This window comes from Ictidomys tridecemlineatus, chromosome 11 (assembly GCF_052094955.1).
Source record: "Ictidomys tridecemlineatus isolate mIctTri1 chromosome 11, mIctTri1.hap1, whole genome shotgun sequence".
In the NCBI taxonomy this organism is placed as follows: domain Eukaryota; kingdom Metazoa; phylum Chordata; class Mammalia; order Rodentia; family Sciuridae; genus Ictidomys; species Ictidomys tridecemlineatus.
The window spans coordinates 131209330-131229580 of record NC_135487.1 but is presented as its reverse complement, the minus strand read 5'-3'; the positions used below and the strand labels follow the sequence as shown (position 1 = coordinate 131229580).

General features: G+C 41.6%; 1 protein-coding gene and 1 pseudogene across 1 annotated transcript; one reads left to right on the top strand and one right to left on the bottom strand.

The window, feature by feature from the left end:
* The first annotated feature begins 1373 nt into the window (after positions 1 to 1373).
* On the top strand, positions 1374 to 2190 carry LOC101967586 (ras-related C3 botulinum toxin substrate 1 pseudogene; annotated as a pseudogene).
* A 10743-nt stretch (positions 2191 to 12933) lies between these two features.
* Positions 12934 to 20251, bottom strand: Ensa (endosulfine alpha). The gene is made up of 4 exons (XM_005331172.5): positions 20047 to 20251; positions 18102 to 18227; positions 16327 to 16493; positions 12934 to 13618 (listed from the first exon to the last, which is right to left on the bottom strand). The coding sequence occupies exons 1-4, from the start codon at positions 20101 to 20103 to the stop codon at positions 13603 to 13605; spliced, it is 366 nt and encodes a 121-aa protein (XP_005331229.2). The 5' UTR covers positions 20104 to 20251; the 3' UTR covers positions 12934 to 13602.

Here is a 20251-nt window from a genome sequence, read left to right as displayed (position 1 = left end):
TGCTGAGAATCGAACCCGGGTCCCGCCCGTGCTAGGCGAGCGGTGCAGTGCTCTACCGCTGAGCCACAATCCCAGACCCCCACCTTTTTAAAAATCTGTTTATCTATCATCTATCTAATTTATTTATTTGCTGTACTGGGGACTGAACGTAGGAGCACTCTTCTATTCAGCTATATCCACAGCTACTCCCCAGATGCCTTTTATTTATTTATTTATTTGGAACTGGGGGTTGAATGGACCTCTCCCTTTTTTTTGCATTGCTGGCAATGCAAAATTGGACTTGTACATGCTAGGCAAGCACTCTGCCACTAACTATATCTCTAGACTTTTTATGTTGTTGGTTAATAGTGGGGATTAAACCCAGGGGTGCTTTACCACTGAGCTATATCCCCAGTTCTTTTTGGTTTTTTTTTGAGACAGGATCTAAATTTGCTTAAGAATTCACTAATTTGTTCAGGCTGGCCTCCAAACTTTAATCTCCCTGCCTCAGCCTCCTGAATCACTGGAATTATAGGTGTGTACCATAACACCCAGCTCTCCCCCAGCCTTTTTTTATTTTTTAGACAGACTCTTGCTAGATTGCCCAGGTTGGCCTTAAATTTGCAATCTTCCCAAGTAGCTGGGATGGCAGTGTACAACACCACACATGGCTCACTGGCAGGTTTTGATCAGGGAGTGATGTGATCTGATATATATTTATTTAACTATTATTATTATTATTATTATTGTGGTACCAGGGAATTAAGCCCAGAGCAAGTCTACTGCTGAGCTACATCTTTTTATTCTTTGAGATAGCGTCTTGATAAATTGCTGATGTTGGCCTGGAAACTGCTGGCTGTCCTTGAACTTGGAGTTCTCCTGCCTCAGCCTCCCAACTCACTAGGATTAGAGGCATGTGCCATCACATCCAGCTTGGTATGTTTTAAAAAGTACACTGTCTATGTTTAGATAATAAACTATGCTGATGCAAGAAGCCGCCGGTTAGGAGGCAACTACAGCAATTCAAGTTAGAGATAGGTAGCAGTAAACAGTTCATGTTTGAGATTAAGGTTTAAATATAGCATGTAAGGCTAAATAAAAAAGAAGTCTTTGGTTAGACATGACAGCACACTCCTGTAACCCCAGTGACTCGGGAGACTAAGGCAAGAGGATCTCAAATTCTAGGCCAGCCTCAGCTATTTAATGAGACCCTGTCTCAAAATAAAAAATAAAAATAAAAAGGATGGGGATATAGCTCAGTGATGAAGTGCTCTAGTGTTCAATCCTCAATACAAAAAAAAAAAAAAAAAAAAAGGAAGGAAGGAAGGAGTCCATTTCTGGAAAAACTAGATATAGGGTAATGACACTGATAGAGATGAGGAAGACTGAAATAAATCAATTTGTTCAAGAAAGCGTACTCACACGGGGTGTGGTGGCACACACCTGTAATCCCAGAGACTCAGGAGGCTGAAGTGGGAGAAGTTTATGTTCAAGGCCAGCCTCAGCAACTCAGGGAGACCCTCAGCAACATAGCAAGACCCTGTCTCAAAAAACAAGATAAGCAGGCCATCAAGTGTATGGTGGTGGGAGATGGAGCTGTAGGTAAAACTTGCCTATTGATCAGTTATACAAGCATTGCATTTCCTGGAGAGTATATCCCCACTGTTTTTTGACATCTATTCTGCCAATGTTATGGTAGATGGGAAACCAGTGAATCTGGGCTTATGGGACATAGCTGGACAAAAAGATTATGACAGATTGCGTCCCCTCTCCTATCCACAAACTGATGTTTTCATCATTTGAAAATGTCCGTGCAAAGTGGTATCCGGAAGTGCGACACCATTGTCCCAATACTCCTATCATCCTAGTGGGAACTAAACGTGATCTTAGGGATGATAAAGACACAATTGAGGAACTGAAGGAGCTGACTCCCATCACCTATCCACAAGGGTTAGTCATGGCTAAGGAGATTGGTGCTGTAAAATACCTGGAGTGCTCAGCACTCCCACAGCGAGGCCTCAAGACTGTGTGATGAAGCTATCCGAGCAGTTCTCTGCTCACCTCCTGTCAAGAAGAGGAAGAGAAAATGCCTGCTGGTGTAAATGTCCAAGTCCCTCATTCTTGATCCTGCCCCTTGGAACTTTGTATGCTTTGCTCAAAAACAGTGGAGCCTTCGCACTCAATGTCAAGTTTTTGTTACAGATTGGTTCAAAATGGTTTTATGGAAAAATTAATCAGTAATTTTAAGGATTTAAGTGTATGAGTTCAAACTCACATTCTATTAAAATTTAGCTCTAAAGTGAAAACAAAAACAAAAACATAAAAACAACAAAAGAGCTGGGGATGTGTAGCTCAGTGGTAGAGTGCCCCTAGGTTCAATCCTAATACTACATACATAAGAAAGGGTGCTTTGGGGCTTGGGATGTGGCTCAAACGGTAGCGCGCTTGCCTGGCACGCATGTGGCCCGGGTTTGATCCTCGGCACCACATACCAACAAAGATGTTGTGTCCACCGAGAACTAAAAAATAAATATTAAAAATTCTCTCTCTCTCCTCTCTCACTCTCTAAAAAAAAAAAAACCATGAATTGTGTGTGAATATACTGAGTATACAACAAAGAGATATGAAAAATTGTGTTCTAAATGTGTAATAAGAATTGTAATGCATTCCACTTTCATATATAAATAAATTTAAAAAAAAAAGAATGAAAGGAGGGCTGGGGATGTGGCTCCAAGCGGTAGCGCTCACCTGGCATACGTGCAGCCTGGGTTCGATCCTCAGCACCACATACAAAGATGTTGTGTCCGCCAATAACTAAAAATAAATATTAAAATTCTCTCTCTCTCTCAAAATTCTTATTTACTTTTTTTTTTGTATGTGGTGCTGAGGCTCGAACCGGGGCCGCACGCAAGCAAGGTGAGCGCGCTATGGCTTGAGCCACATCCCCAGCCCATCTCTCTCAAAATTCTTAAAAAAAAAAAAAAAAAAAAAATCAAAGGATACTTTGGGGCTGTGGTTATGCTCTTGCCTAGCACATGTGAGGTACTGGGTTCAATCCTGAGTAACACATAAAAAATCACTGCAAATAGGCCAGGTGCAGTGGCACACGTCTGTAATCCCAGTGGTTTGGGAGGCTGAGTCAGGAGGATTGAGGGTTCAAAGCCAACCTCAGCAAAAGCAAGGCACACATGTTCAATCCCAGCACCACACACAAAAAAAGTGAGGTGCTTGGCAACTCAGTGAGACCGTTTTTAAATAAAATAACAAAATAGGGCTGGGGATGTGGCTCAGTGTTTGAATGCCCTGGAGTTCAATCCCCAGTACCACTTATTGTGTCCATTCAATAAAACTATTTTTAGAAAAGAAAAAGGGTACTTCTGGAAGCCTAAGATATTTGGTTGATTACATAACTTGTGAAAGCAGGCTGAACGCCATCCCCTTGTATAACTCTAAGGGACACTATATTCCCATTGTTCTGGAATTGTATCCTAGGGTTTCACAGACCCAAAACACACAGTGAATCCTGTCCTTGTCAATTACATAAGCTTTAGCCCTTTGGGAAGTACAAAGGGAAGGGTTATGAGGGAGTCAGAAAATAAGGCTCTACCTAGACCTACCACCTTTCTTTCACAAGAGCAATTCTAGGTCAGTTGTCTTTAAGGAAAGATGTAGCAAAGGACATTGTTTCCTTCCTGAAATGAGAGGAAGAGATTATGAATGTAGAGGTTGGAAGTCATTGAAGACAGTTTGATCTATGATTGCATCTGAGCACAGGATCAGACTATGAAACCCAAGAGCAGAGGAATGTAGAATTCAAAGGCCCTTCAAAGCTATACAAAATACTTCTCTGTATGCTTTGTATTTCCTGATTTGTTGGTTTTGAGGCTTTACTCATCGTTGAATCCAGAAAGGATCTGCTATATGGTAGTTCAGTAAATGTTACATGAGTGAATGAAGGATCCTCTTCTGTTTATTTACTTTTCTTTGTAATCAAAAGATAATACTCTATTATCTTTTTCCTGCAGTGTCTTCTCAGAGGTGGAATATTGACCTGTCTACCACCAGCACCTTGAGAAGTGGGCCTGATCAAACCCAGGTTTCACACATGCTAGGCAAACAGTCTATCACTGAGCTACATCCCAAGCCCTTTTGTTTGAGACATGAGACAGGGTCTTCCTAAGTTGCCCAGGCTGGCCTTGAACTTGTGTAATGTGTAATGCTTTTATCTCAGCCTCCTGAGTAGCTGGCATTATAGACATATTCGACCATGCTTAGCATTTTTTTAAACTTTATTTAAATATTTATTTATATGTGATGCTGAAGATCAAACCCAGGGCCTCGCATTTGCTTGGTGTTATACCACTGAGCACAACCCCAGCCCCTGCCCCCCATTTTTGGAGACAGGGTCTTGCTATATTGTCCAGGCTGGTATTGAAAGCCTATGCTCAAATGATCCTCCCAATCAGCTTCCTGAGTAGCTGGAACTACAGGTGCCCAGCCTTAAATTTTATTCTTAATGTGTAAGACTCCAAGACAACACTTCTTTCAAGATGTTAAGTGGCAAAAGTTATTGTGGTAAGGAATCTAGATGTTTAAATAGGAATGAAATCAAGGGTCACCATCATCTCAGGCAGAAGAAATAGCTTATTTTTTTAGTTTTGTTAATTTCAGCTGTGGCCAGGGGCACATTCCCTGTGGCCTTAAATTAATTTAGCTCTTTGAATTTCTTCTGCTTCTCTTTTTGTTTTTGCTTGAAAGAAGTATGGCAGAGGAGACAACTTTTATACCAAAGTTGGGAAACTTAACGTTATTTTATTTCATTGCACAATTATTTTCCTTTTTTTTTTGTACTGGGGATTGAACCCAGGTCATTTTACCACTGAGTCGCATCCCCAGCCCTTTTTATATTTTGAGAGAGGGTCTTGCTAAGCAACTTAGGGTCTTATGAAATTGCTGAGGTTGGCCTCTAACTTGCAATCCTGCCTCAGCCTCCTGAGTCACTGAGATTATAGGTATACACCACCATGCCTGGATATCTTCCATCTTATTATTTTTGGTTCGGGGGATTGAACCCAGGGATGCTTAACCATTGAATCACATCCCCAGGCCTTTCTTATATTTTTATTTAGATACATGATCCAAGTTGCTTAGGGCTTTGCTAAATTGCTGAGGCTGACTCTGAATTCATGATCCTCCTGAGCTGCCAGGATTACAGGCACATGCCACCACTCCAGGCCTGTCTCCAACTTTATAATCATTGAACCGTGCCCCAAATGCAGAACTTTCCCACTCACCTATACTTTCATCCTTGGTCCCCTCATTTCTCTGATACTTAACCCCTTACCCCTCAATATATTTACTCAAATTACAGTTAAATTTCTCCTAATATACCGATTTATTGGCTGACCTACGGGTTCCTCCACCCCCTATACCAAAAAGTGGGAGAATTGAGATACAAAGCCTCTTGGTATCATTTTCAGACCACTGTTTATTTTTATATTTTGTGGTGGTAGGGATTGTACCCAAAGCCTTCCATGTGCTAGGCAAGTGCTCTATTACTGGGCTAACCCTCAGCCCTTCCAAGGGCCCTTTCTGTTTTGGAGTTAATTTCATCAGGTCAAATTGTTCAGATTCTCTGCTATTTTTGGTTACTTCTTTGCCAGTATTGGCACTTGGCTTCATCTCCTACCCACTCCTGAAAATTCTGGATTCATTTAAACATTTTGATTTATTGATCCAACTCTCTAACCTCCATAATTTTTTTCTAAATCAGAGATTTTTATTTTCCTTTTGTAAAAAACTTCAGTTTTTAACGAGACCAGTGCAAAACCAGATATAGGAGCCACCTACCTTCACAGCTAGATATAAGAATTCTCTTAGTAATTTAAAACTCCTACTTTACTTCAAACACCCATCTCCATTGCCCATATTATTATACTGAAGAATTCCAACTCTAAAATCTTTTTTTTTTTTTGTACTGGGAACTGAACCCAGGGCACTTTACCACTGAGCTACATCCCCAGGCCTTTTAGTTTTTGAAACAAGGTTTTATTTAGTTGTTTAGGTCCTTGATAAGTTGCTGAGGCTGGCCTTGACTTTCTGATCCTCCTGCCCCAGCCTGAATTGCTGGGATTATAGGTGTGCACTACTGTTCCAAATCAAATCAAAATCTTTGTTGATTTTGGTCTGGGGATTGAGACCAGGGGCACTCAACCACTGAGCCACATATCCAGCCCTTTTTTAGATTTTATTTAGAGATAGGGTTTCACTGAATTGCTTAGGGCTTTATTTATTTTTTTTTTTTAAAGAGAGAGTGAGAGAATTTTAATATTTATTTTGTAGTTATCGGCGGACACAACATCTTTGTATGTGGTGCTGAGGATCGAACCCGGGCCGCATGCATGCCAGGCAAGCGCGCTACCACTTGAGCCACATCCCCAGCCCCTGCTTAGGACTTAATAAGTTATTGAGGCTGGCTTTGAACTCACAATCCTCCTGCCTCAGCCTCCTGAGCTGCTGGGATTATAGGCATGTGCCACCATGCCCAGCTCAAAATATTAAACTCCAAACATCATTCTAACTACAATGTTCAGAGCTTCTAGCTTAATTCTAACCTCTAAATCATCTGCTCTTTAGCCTCTTCTTGAGCATCTTCTCACTCTTTAGCCTAGTTTCTTTTTTTTAAAGATATTTTTTAGTTGTTGATGGATCTTTATTTTTTAATATTTGTATATGGTGCTGAGATTCGAACCCAGTGCCTCATGCATGCTAGGCAAACGCTTTACCACTGAGCCACAACCCCAGCCCCAAGCCTAGTTTCTTATTTAAGCTAGAATTAGGTTGTTTCCTTAAACTATCTTTCACCAGGACCTTCTTTCCCTTTTTCTCGTCAGTCTACTTTTTATGTCTACAAATCATGATTAGGAATTATGGGCTGGGGTGTGGCTCAGTGGTAGCACGCTTGCCTAGCATGTGTGAGCCACTGGGTTCAATTCTCAGGACCACGTACAAATAAAATAAATGTCCATCAACCACTAAAAAAAATTTTTTTTTTAATTATCAGGAATTACACAGTCTTCTTCTCTGCCTTTGAACCCAGGCAGCTGAGTACTGCTGTAGAAAACAGCACTAATAGCTGGGCACAGTGGCCCATGCTTATAATTCCAACCTGAGGCAGGAGGGTGGCAGGTTCAAAGCCAGCCTCAGCAATTTAGCAAGGCCCTAGGCAACTTAGAAAGGCACTATCTCAATATAAAAAGGGCTGGGGTAAAGCTCAGTGGTAAAGTGCCCCTGGGTTCAATTCCTAGTACCAAAATAAATAAATAATAAATAAAGGCAGTATCAGCATAAATATATCTTTCTAATATACTTGTGTGTGTGTGTGATGCTGAGGATCAGATCCAGGGCCTCAAGCATGTGAAGCAAGCACTCTACCAACTGAGATGTATCCCCAGCCCTTAATATTGTGTTTGTCAGCTCTTTCGTTTGTTTGTGGTACTGGGGAATGAACCCAGGTCTTTGCACATGTTAGGAAAGCTCTACCCTTGAGCTACATTGCTAGCTCTCTTCCTTTTCCTTTTATGGTCCTTCTTGTGGTGTGGGGGCTTGATCTCAGAGCCTTTGCTTGCTAAGCCAGCTCTCTACCACTGAGCTACATCTCCAAGCTCTCTCTCCTTTTTTTTAAGATATAAATTTATTTAGGAAAGCAGATACATAATCAAGGGTGAGTGTAGGCTATCTAAAGGGAGATTCATCTTTTGGGGTAAATACACAATCACAGCATTCGAGGGAAAATACTGGCCATCTTGAGAATGAGAAGCTTTTGGGGCAAAGTAAAAAATACATATTCAAGAGAGAATGCTGGCCATCTCCAGAGGGAGAGCAGCTTGGCTACTATTCTTAAACTCCCTGCCTAATTCCCAACCAAAAACTCAACATCCTACTTTACAAAGAAAATTAATTGTCAGACAAGGACTCCTTTTGATTACTTACCCCCTAATCACAAACATCTGGGAATTTATCCATGTTCTGTTTTCACCTTCAATCTCAAGCAGGATGAGACTAATTGCTTACTGAGTTGGCTTCCCAACCAGTCTCACACTAATATGGAGGTTGGCACACAGTAAGTGCTCAACAAATGCTTGCTGAACTGGACTACTGTGTAATTGAACCACATCTACTGTGCTGCTCTTATTGCATGTTCTCCTTTATCTTTAAGAACCTTGCTTTTTGTTTATTACCATTCTGTTTGAATTTCAACTTTTATTTTTTTTGCTCAGCCAACAAATATTCCTTATTTTCATTCTAAAACAAAAAATACCTTCCCACATCACTCATTTCTACAAGCCAGATTCTATCTCACCAGTCTATTAAAATTGGTCTCAAAAAGGTTAAATCAAATGGATAATCTCTGCCAGGCATGATGGCACATGCCTATAATCCCAGTGACTTGGGAGGTAGAGGCAAGAGGATCAGGAGTTCAAAGCCAGACTCAGTAATTTAGTTAGACTTTGTCTCAAAAAATTAACAAGGGCTTGGGATGTGGCTCAGTTGTTAAGTAAGTACACTTGGGGTACAATCCCTGGTACCAAAAAAAAAAAAAAAAAAAAAGGAAAGAAAAAAGAAGCTGCATGACTTGGGCTTGGGAAAAATAATTTTTCCTGTTTTTTCTTCTCTTTTCTCCTTTTTTATTTTTATATTTTTGTAGTTGTTGACAGACAGAATGCCTTTATTTTATTTGTTTATTTTTATGTGGTGCTGAGGATAGAACCCAGTGCCTCATGCCAGCTAGGCAAGTGCTCTGCCGCTAAGTTACAGCCCCAGCCCTTCTCCTTTATTTTTTTCCTAAATTTTTTTTTTTAGTTGTAGATGGACACAACAGCTTTGTTAATTTAATTTTTTTTTCTCTCTCTGTGGTGCTGGGGACCAAACCCAGTGCCCCATGCATGAGGCAAGTACTCTACCACTAAACCATAACCCCAGCCTCCTCTTTTCTCCTTTTAAAGGGAATTTTTTTTGTCTTAGCTTTCTCTTTTGTATAATGGAAATAGTAAGAATGCTTACATTTAAAAAAAAAAGAAAAAAAAAGGAGCCAGGGTGCTGGTGCATACCTGTAATCACAGCAGCTCTGGAGGCTGAGGCAGGAAGATCATGAATTCAAAGCCACCTCAACAAAAGCGAGGTTCTAAACAATCAGTGAGACCCTGTCTCTAAATAAAATACAAAGTAGGGCTGGGGACTGTGGCTTAGTGGTTGAGTACCCCTGAGTTCAATCCCTAGCACCCCCCCAAAAAAAGGAGTACCTATATCATAGAACTGTTGTAAGGATTAAATAAAATAATCTAAATTACGCACTTAGTATGGGGCTTGACACATATTAATTAAAAGACTATGCAATTATTATTAATTACACAACCCTATTCCTCTACATAGTTGCACCTCCACTGCTGCAAGTTTAACACTGTAATAAGAGATTGTTTGTTCACTTGTGTGTTTCCCACTAGAGTATAATCTTCTTGAAAGAAGCATTTACAAAGCCAGCCTCTGCAACTGTGAGAAGCTAAGCAACTCAGTGAGACCCTGTCTCTAAATAAGATACAAAATATGGCTAGGGATTTGGCTCAGTGGTCGAGTGTCCCTGAGTTCAATCTCCCTAGTACCCAAAAAAAAAAAAAAAAAAAAAAGCTAATCTATATCACTCACCTTGCATTTTAGTGCCTCACATATTGTGGCCACTTACTAAATGATTACTGTATTATTTAAATACTACCTACCTTTCAAGGCCCAGTTCGATTTCTATTTCCTTCACTAATATTTACCTAGAAGTCCAGATGGATTTTTCCCTTCTTAGAATTCTACTGCCTGATTAATCATACACTATCTTGCATTACAAGTTGTAATTCCAGTAAAGCTATACACGTTCTTGTAGGGTAGACAGCATCTCTTACTTTGTTTATGTTTATCTACTCAATAACAGCTAACATTTGCAATCCAAAAGTGAGTAGTCAACAATTATTTGTAAATTAAAATATTCACAAGCATAGGAAGTTTTACATTATCTTTACTAATAAGTCATCCATCTCTAATAACATCCAGCTGACAACTCATTTCCTGACTCTCCTTCCCTTAGTTTCGGAACTATGCCAATATTGTCCTTTTATCTCTAGGGTAGAACAGATCCCAATACATGTACAGAGAAGAGCTATTTTTCTTTTGTCTGCCTTTTCTATGCCCAGGTTACACAAGCTTAATATGCTGCTGGACAATCATGGTGACTCCATTCCTGCTGCCATAAAGATGGCTCAGCCAAGAGCTTCTCAGCATGATCACTACCCAACCATGCTGGAGCAGAAGAGTCTTTGGCTTAACTCTATGATAGATTTTGGAAAATGCCTAACTAACATATCAAGTAGGAATAATTATCTGAAGCTCTGCAGAATTCATTTTCCTTGGCTGCCTAGCTCTTCAGAATATGAGAGTATGTAATATGGGAGTAAAGGAAAATAAATGTCAAGTTTCAAACAGAAATATAAGTGCCCACAAACATTTCTTGGTACTCAAGATTACCAAAGCTACAGCTTAAAATTAAGGACAAGGAAACCCAAATAATATAAAAATCTGAGTTAGTACTCAGGCTCTTCAGCTAACTTGCCTGGCCACTTTACAAGTAACATTTTTTTTTTTTTTTGGTGGTGCTGGGGGTTGAACCCAGAGCCTTGTGCATGTGAGGCAAGCACTCTATCAACTGAGCTATATCCTCAGCCCTACAAGTAACTTATTAAAAAAAAATTTTTTTTTAGATACTGATGGACTTTTAATTAATTTACATGAAGTGCTAAGAATCAAACACAGTACCTCACACATACTAGGCAAGTGCTCTACCACCAAGCCACAACCCCAGCCCAAGTAACTTATTATTTTTTTAAATGGACACAATGACTTTATGTTTTTAATTTATTTTTATGTGGTGCTGAGGATTGAACCCAGTGCTCACACATGCTAGGCAAGCTCTCTACCACTGAGCCACAACCCCAGTCCCACCAAGTAACTTATTATTTTTTTTTTGAGAGAGAAGGAATTTCAATATTTATTTTTTAGTTTTTGGTGGACACAACATCTTTGTTTGTATGTGGTGCTGAGAATCGAACCCGGGCCGAACACATGCCAGGCAAGCGCGCAACCGCTTGAGCCACATCCCCAGCCCAAGTAACTTATTTTTATAACTCAACTTCCTCACCTGTATTAAAATGAAATTTCACTACCTAAATGATCCCACATTCAGCTTCTCTGACCTCATCCCGAAGCCTATCCACTTGGCAAACTTACACCAGGGATTATGTACTCAGAAAGAAGTCATGGGATTGAGAACATTCACCAATCCACCATGATAAACAATAAATTAATTTGCATCTCTAGAATATATAGCTTTTTAAGACTTGTTTATAACCGTTAAAACAACTTTTTCACATATCACTTTCTTTCAGCTAGACAATAAACTTCACAATGAGAGAGAGTGCTTTTAAATGTATCTTCATGCCACTGGGAGCAATGGCACATACCTGTAATCCCAGCAACTCAGAAAACTGAGCAGGAGGACACCAAGAAGAGCCCTACACAATTTAGCGAAACGCTGTCTCAAAAGTAAAAAGGGCTGGAGATATAGCTAAGAGGTAAAGGGGCCCTTGGTTCAATCCCCAGTACCAAAAAATAAAGATTAATATACCTGCATACCACCTTGCTCACTTAAGGACTAGCCTGCTGCTCATAAAGGCAGATGCGACCAGGCATCCTACAATCCTAGCTACTCAGGAGGCTGAGGTAGCAGGATTGAAAGTTAAAGTCCAGCCTTGGCAACTTGGTGAGACAAGAGACCGTCTCAAAAAAATTAAGGGCTGGGAATACAACCTAGTAATAGAATGCTTGACTTGCATGCAGCCTTGGGATCAATCCCCAATACCACAAAAATTAAATAAATAAATAATTGACAGACATATGGTTAGGATATACCACAATCCCCTGGCTAAATCAGGAGAGAGCAAGCCAGAAACATCCCAAGTAGTTGAAAATTTATTTGGAAAGCTTCTGATTAAGAAAAAAAAAAAAAAAAGGGCAGGGGTTGGGGGGCAGGTAGGAACAGCCAGATGCTGAAAGCAAGATTCCTTTGTCAGTTTCCAAGGTGCTCCCCATCCCTTAACACAATGGGGATTTCTCTAGAATATCTGTCTCCCAGACCTTGTTTATCTCACACAGCATAAGCAGTACAAAAGCTAATCACATTTGGCCAAAAAACCATGATCAACTCTCCTAATCAAAGGAAGGCTAAATGGGCCAGTGGTTTCTATCCACTTGTATCTACGGGGATGGGGGGGGGTGGTGTGGATGCGTGGTGGAAGGGAGGGGCAGTTGAGTTGTTTCTCCCTTGCTAATGTTTCTTTAGTACCTTTCATTCACAAGCAGCATTTAACTCCTTTCAGTGGCAGGATTCCAGAAATGCAGGTTGGCATGTCATGATGAAAGAAGTCACTCTGCCTTCTGCTGACCACAAGCAGAAAGACTTAAATTCTTTTGGTTTATTACTAATAGTACACATTTCTTCTTCACAGGCATGGGAACTTGCAAAGGAAAAGATAGTTGAAAGGGAAAAGGAAGAATAGGCTTCCTTTTTTGCTGAGTCTAGACTAAGCTTTATGTCAACAAGCCATTTGGATCAAATACCTTACATTTGTTTGATGCATCTTAAGAAATGTATAGGGGTTAAGAAAAGTCTGTATGCCAAAGGAATGCTCCCTTTTCCTACATGATGGAAACAGGCAGCCCAGCCATATCCCATATTAAAGGTCTCTGTGTTCCTTAGAAATTCAGGGACACCCACCAGCTTTTCCCCTGAACAGTGTTTTCACACTGGTTTTCTTCCCCTTCCCAAACCCCAATAAACACACCAACTGCTTCAGAGTATTTCTGGGTTAGGTTTTTTCATGGGTCTTTTTTTGTTGTTTTTTATTTCAAACACTGAAAAAGTCCCCTGGGCTCAGTGGGGCTCCCCACACTCATGGCTCCTTTCCCCAACATTCACTACCCTTCTCTCCATAGCAAATCTATTTCAAGGAAAGCACTTTTTTTTTTTTAAATGAACAATTAACATTGAGTCTTGCTCTGCAGAACCAGAGGGCCTATCTGCTCTGTGTACATCAACAGCCTGTTTATCCACACTAGGCATCTGTCTACAGAGCTGAATTAGAACCCCTTATCATTAGTCTACTCCACTTCCTCCCCCTCACATCTCCCCCACATTAGCCACTGGGTTAAGAGGGAGGATTGTCAGGAATGTTTTTATCAACTGTAAATCCCAAATCTCCCACCCACCCTCTCAACCCCACCCATGAGATTTCATTGAGATTTCTCAACAGTTATTTGGAAAAAAAGGTAAAACAAAAAAGGTTCAAGGTCTTGGTGCTCAGCCCAAGGGGCTCCATGTGCTGGGACACCAATGGGCAGGGGCTTCTGCCTCTCCAGCCCACGCCCAAGCCACCTCCTGACCCCTGGCTGCAAAAGCAGGGAGGGGCAGGAGCCAGCACAGGACCCAGGAGGGCAGCGTCTCAGGATTTGGCGGAGCCCCAGGCAGCATCATTCAACTTGGCCACTGTGGACGAACACAGAAGGAAAAAAACAAAACAAAACAAAACACTGTCAAGTAATAGGGGAAAAACCTTGAATTCCATCCCAGTCTCTATCCCATGATTCTTCCACACTTAATCATTAGGCTACCTGGTATATGCCTCAATCTTATCCTTAAGGGAACTGCAAAAATTAAAAAATAATTCCTATCCACAAATAGAATGTTTCCTGACGTTTTGGAGAAACCCATGGAAAACACAGAAAAACAATTCTTTGGAAAAGAGCAAAATAACTGGTTTCCAGGGGAGTAACTGCCAGGCTCAGAGCAGGCTTGGTTTCAGAGGCATGGCCACAGTCACTCAGCTGCAGTGAAGCCTGAGGCAGCACAGTGAAGAGGTGGTGACTGTGTGGAGGCCAGGGTCAGACCAGGCACATGTTGTTTTGAGTGTATTTAATAATCTAGGTTTGACCAAAGCAATCTGTATTTGGATCATGAGATGACCCATTCTTGCTAAGGAAGCTGTGTACTTCATACTATGTAAACAGGTGGCACATATAGAATTGTAGCTTTTTAGTTTCTTAACCTTGAAGATGATCTGGTAGTGAGAGTGTAAGGCTAAAGTTTGTTTGATTTCCCTATTCCTTCTATTCTTTCCTTAAATCCAGACTCACTGTGAACATCAGTCTTGAAGACTCAAACTGACCAATAGAGAAAGCAGCTCAGACAGAAAAGAAAAAAGTACAGAATTCGAGAAGATCGGAGATGAAGAAAACGTACAAAATTATATATATATTTATATATATAATAACATGACATATCTATGTACAACATGGCTGGGACAGTTGAGGAAACTATACAATGATGTTTGGCATTTTCCCCTTCCCACATGGACTTTAGATTAAGAATGACAGCATGAGGAAATGAAGCAAGAAACACAAAAAGAATTATATACAATTACAAGTGACAGTCAAGGAGTTTGGGATCCAGGGAATTCAGGGATCCTGCTCTCTCCATTCCTTCCCCACCAGCCTCTTTTCCTATCCAATCTGAATAACAGCCAGAAAACAGCCAGTCAGGAGAGTAGTATACACCCAGCTCATCCCCCCTGTACACACCAGCAAGTTCACAGTTATTCTCAACAGGCCAAATGTCTGACATAATCGAATTTGTGGGGTGAAAGGGCAAGAAAGGATTACAGAATCTTGCTTTCTTGAACAGTTGGTTCTCAGCCTGACCTCTTTGTCATAACTAGCAGGTTGAATTCAGTAAGATTCAGGCCAAGCTGTTAGTAACCAGATTGAACATGCTGTCACCATGAACCTTACACCTGTTCCTGAATCAGCACTGCTACCTCTCCTTATCATACAAAAGCTAGGTTACTGAGCTCTAGAAAGGAAGTTTTCCCAGCTTCCTGGGCGAATGAACTCCTAAGAAGCTGCTGCCCCAGTCCTGCAGTAGAACTTAGTTCTGGGGGAGGGAATAGCTCAGTTTATCCCTTCTTTCTCTCTCCCTAATAATGCACCTGGCAACTAATTACATCTAAAAACATGGGTTTTCAAATGGGCTTGACTGAGCATGTTTCTTCAGGCCCACCAACTCTGCCAGAGCAGCTTTTTAGCAGCTAAGACCCAGAGTATGCAGGGAAAGTGGGTGGAACAGAGGTAAAAATCTTCGCTGGCTAGCGTCTTATGTTTTTTTCTTGACCCTCAAAACCATGATACCTATAAGTTTCTGTTGCCTGAATAAAGCCCTCAAATCTCAAACTTCCTTTTCATGTAGCCCTGAATAGTTAGTTCCCCTCTGTAGTATTTTCCCAGTAATACAAAGCAGAGGTTCCCCCATGGGCCTTTCTCACTTTTGGTTTTATGATGAACTAGCACAAAGTTTTTCTGCTGGCAGATAAGAATTTTAGGATCAAATCAGTCCTATACATATTTAACTATTTTACAGATGAGGAAACAGAAATGCTGAGAGGCTGAATGACGTTACCAAGTTATACAACAGTTTGCCAACACTGAGTCGAACTAGAATCCAAACATCCCTGACTCCTGAATCAGTGCTCTTAGATCCACTATTCAACAAAACTTTCAAAAGTAACATGCTGGAAGAGAGAGAGTAGGTGCCCATTTTCCATCAGAAATGTTCATCAAAGTTTACATCATTTGCAAGCCAGGACAAACTGTAAGAGATACTAAATAAAGGAGGTTAAGTGGGCACTATAGTCTTAGGCAAGCAAATCAGTTTTCCTTTTTGCGGGTTCTCTAAACCTCCCATAATGAAAACATGAAGCAATAGCAGCCTAACGGGACAAAACACTTAGAAGCACAGAAAACATGTCTCAATCTACCTTTCCCAACTATGTCAGGTTAGTCTTAGGATGTTAAACCTGCCACATTATTCCCAATCTGGAGACATTCTCTTTTAAAAAGGAGAAATCATATCTTTCCAGTTTCTCACAAAAGAAAAAGTATGCAGCATTATCCAATCCTAGTCTTTCCTATTTCTAGGCACCTACCTGGGCTACAGTGAGGGTATGGAAGTTTCAGCCACTAAGAAACAAACTTGGAGCCCCTCTTCAACCTACATTACCTTCTCAGTATCCCCCAGCAGAATCTCAAGTCCTTCCTAGCTAGCAAGATGAGAAGATGTGACTATGTGCCCATTCCATCCCTGCCTACAATATATTAAGAGTCCAGAGGGTGAGGAAGGGGAAGAGAGGGGTCCCAGGTTACCCCGCAAGCTTGCTGGTGACGAGTGAGGACTTTCTCTGGGGCAGATCCTGTGGGGTGGGGATGTGGTCACCAGTCACCAGGTTCTTGTCTGGTCCTGCACTTGGCAGCTGCTTATTCTTCATCTTGGCTTTGGCCATGTTGTAGTCTCCTGAGTCAAAGTACTTTTGCTAAGAAACAAGAGGAAGGTTTAGGTGAGTAAGGAGTTCTGGCATTTCTCAAAAGCAAGAAGATTCACACCTTCCATCCATTATAAACTCCCATACACACTCAGATCTCTTAAATTTCTCATGTATACACCGTTTAGTATTAACAACACGTACAGGGCTAAGGTTGTGGCAGAGCACTCGCCTAGCACATGTGAGGCCCTGAATTTGATCCTCAGCACCTCATAAAAAATAAATAAAATAAAGGTATTGTATCCAACTACAACTAAAAAAACCCCAAAAAACAACAATGTGTGCCTATGTCTTCTCCCCAGTATGTTCTTTTTCAGGTATATAAGCAGGTTCCCAGCAAGAATTTGCATTTTTAGAGCTGAGGGACAGTCCTACATCCTTGGAACCTTACTTAGTACAGGATGATTTAACCCAAATAACTTACTTCATTCATAAAGGCTGACTGAGGACTTTACTAGGTGCAAAGCAATAATGTGGTGCTACAAAGAAATGAATAAGATGAATAAAGGGGTCAATCTGGGTTGGTCTCAGTAATTAGCAGTAGATCAACCTCAAAAATTATTCTCGTAAACCAGGATTAGAAACTGGGCTTGCTGGTGAGGATAATGTGTTTTCTCTCTGATTTCCACCACTCCCACACATGTTCCATGGCTGCGACAGCCTGCCTACGCCTATCTTGCCTACACTGAGGTAAACCGCAAATCAGCATCACATTATCATCTGTGACTAAGACTCAATAATTGGGATTCTCCACAGGGATGTGTTTCACTTTCCATGTCATCCAGAGAAGCACATTCTCATATAATGTCTTACAATTCCTCAGCAGCTTAAGGTACCTCTATGGGCTAAGAAATCTGGTTAGGAGCTAGATGGTTATGAAGGTAGATTTTCCCTTTGTGAGAAAGACCACTTGGAACAGGAAAAATAAGTTTCTTGAGGGATTATAGTTGATGGCTGGTGCTAACTTTAAGGGTCTATGAACAAACTGACTAGTCATTCCAAGTTGATTTCTATAAGACAGATAGCTTGATCTTTATCTGAAATAATATACCCCCAAATTTATTTCTGAACCCAAAAAAAAAACACAGCCCTAAAACCTCTACCATTTAAACATGCAAATGCCTTGGGCTAGTCTGCATTTTCAGTCTCTATGAGCCTCCTTCCCTCATTCCCTTGTTCTTCCACATACCCAAATGTCACAATTTAAGCCTTAACTGAGGGAGACCAGAAGGGAACTGATACTATATCAGGGATGTACAATATATATATTTTTTCCTCTTTTGAAGTTTCTTTTCTTTCTGCTACTGGGGGTTTTATCCATGTGTGCTTTACCAATGAGTCACGTTCCCAGCCCTCTTTATTTTTTATTTTGAGTCAGGGGCTCACTAAGTTGTTGAGGCTGGCCTCGAGCTTGCAATCCTTCTGCCTCAGCCTCCTGAGTCACTGGGATTATAGGTGTGTGTCACTGCAGCAGATCTCTTTTGAAGTTTCTAATTCCTGTCTTCTCAATTGCCCCCCAACCAATAGAACCTCTGTAGACATCATCCATAGAACTCCTTTTTGGTCCAAAGAAAGAACGTAAGAGATTGTGCTCCATACCCCTTTTTGAAGTCTCTTCATGAGGAAGTCAGAGCCTCCAGGTTTTTGTCCTAGACTTGGATATTTGGCCTTTAGCTTTGCCTCCTCAGCTCTCTCAGGGAGAATACCTTCTTTCTCTTGCGTGTCCTAAAGAAAACAAATGAGTGAAGTAAAATTATAGATCAAGAAACAACTGCTTCCATATCTGATAACCATTTATCTTTTCCTGGAGATCCACCCAGGTATAAACAAGCTCTCTGTACTCTGCTCTTAAAGCTAGACTTTTGTTCAAACCACTAAAGCTTAAGATGACTGTATTGTGAGAAGACAAGCTACTTCTCACGCTACACCCAAGAAACCAACCCAGTGACCTGTGAGTACTGGGTTAAAGGTAATGTATAAATACAATACTTGAATAAGAGTGAGCCATAGCTCACTCAGCACAGAAAGGAAAGACAAAGAGAAAAAAGCTGGAGGGAGCATTTGGTGATACAAGATGAGTAGGAGGGTTCCGAAGGCTGTCCTGCAGGCCCAATGGGAAATCAAAGGAGATAAGTCTTCTGAGATGTTCTCTCCTTATTTAGAGTCTAAGAAACCCATCTGGTAAATCTCCCTGTGGAGGAGGCTTAGCTATGTGGCTTTCTCCAAAGATTTCCCCTGAGTAATGGCACAGCATTGCTTCAACATTTCTTCAAATATTGTGGTAGGAAGGTCATAGTTACAGATGAAAACAGTTTTTAACCTCAAGAAAATTAAGAAACAGTGGGTTCACTAGTACTTATTTGTCAGTTTTCATGAAAGAAAGAAAGAAATAAAAAGAAAAGGAAAGAAAGAAAGAAAGAAAGAAAGAAAGAAAGAAAGAAAGAAAGAAAGAAAGAAAGAAAGAAAGAAAGAAAACAATGCCTATCTTAGTGGGGCAAGTGATGAAGTTGGGGAATGCAGAGAGACCAAAAGCCTTTCAGGGGCTCTCATTGTCATCTTCTTGCTTTTGTGTGCCCTGCTCCTCTTTACTTTTTTTTAAAGAACCTGGAGTCAATGTGTGGCTCTTTTTAGAGGATTTTCCCTTAGCTATAACACCAAGTGTATTTCATGAATCTTTGAGCCCAAACTAAATATCATAAGTGAAAATACAAACCCCAGCGCTCGTGTTTTCATCACACAATCATCAAGGTGGCCCAGTCCCACTGCCTTGGAAATCTGGAGGAACAGTCTTTCTTGTCAAGACTCTGTTAGCGTTTTTTCTAGGTTTAACCTAGTCCTATTCCTTGGATTAAACCCGGGGCCGCTTAACCATCCACATCCTCAGTCCTTTTTATTTTTTATTTTGGGGCAGGGTCTTGCTAAACCGATTAGGGCCTCGCCGTGGATCCTCCGGAGTCGCTGGAATGACAGGCGTGCGCCACGGCGCCCTAAGTTAGTCCTCTCCAATCTTGGTGGTCCTCACTGAAGGGGAACGACAGACCATCCCCGACCGCCAACACAGGTCTCTAAGAAAGTTGCCAACTTGAACTCGACGCGGCAGGGATTACTTCCCCTCCCCCCGCGCGAGTTCTTCTTCAACTGCTTTGCCTCCACCGGCATGTTTTCGCGGATTGAGGACGCGGGCCTCAGGCTAGCAGCTGGGTCATCCGCCTCCATAACCGAACGAGACACCACAATCCGGGACCACCAGCCCCTTTCCAAACACCCGCCCCACGCTCAAGCTCGGCCAATTACAGCAGAGTTTCCACGGTTTGGGCCCAGGAAGTACTGGCCAATCAGTAAGGGTATGGCCCTGACTGACAAGGGACCTAACTAACCAAAGCCAAAACACCAGCCAGTACTGAAACTCACCCTTCGTGACGCAAGATGTGACCAACCCCTGCAGAGCCTGAGCCCATGGCGACCAATCCGCACTGGCAAAAGACTGTCTCCCGCCCCATCACGGTCGCCCCCGGCTCGCCCACCCGCACCCCCTCCTTTTCACCTGCTTCTCCTCGCCGGTCTCCTCCGCAGGGTTCTCTTCTTCTAGATTCTGGGACATGACGGGACCGGGACTGTGGAGTGTAGGGGACCCGGGTAGTTAACCGGAGAAGGGAAGGGGGAGGGGAAACGGGGACAACCTGCGCTGCTGCTTCGGCTCCTGTCACTATGGTTGCTCAGTCAAAATGGCGGCTCTGGCCCGTGACGTT

Excerpts from the sequence above, each read along its gene's own strand:
- Ensa (XM_005331172.5), bottom strand. The coding sequence starts at position 20,103 with ATGTCCCAGAATCTAGAAGAAGAGAACCCTGCGGAGGAGACCGGCGAG. Across the intron at positions 18,228-20,046 it reads AGACCGGCGAGGAGAAGCAG|GACACGCAAGAGAAAGAAGG; the intron begins GTGAAAAGGAGG and ends TGTTTTCTTTAG. Across the intron at positions 16,494-18,101 it reads TGAAGAGACTTCAAAAAGGG|CAAAAGTACTTTGACTCAGG; the intron begins GTATGGAGCACA and ends CTTGTTTCTTAG.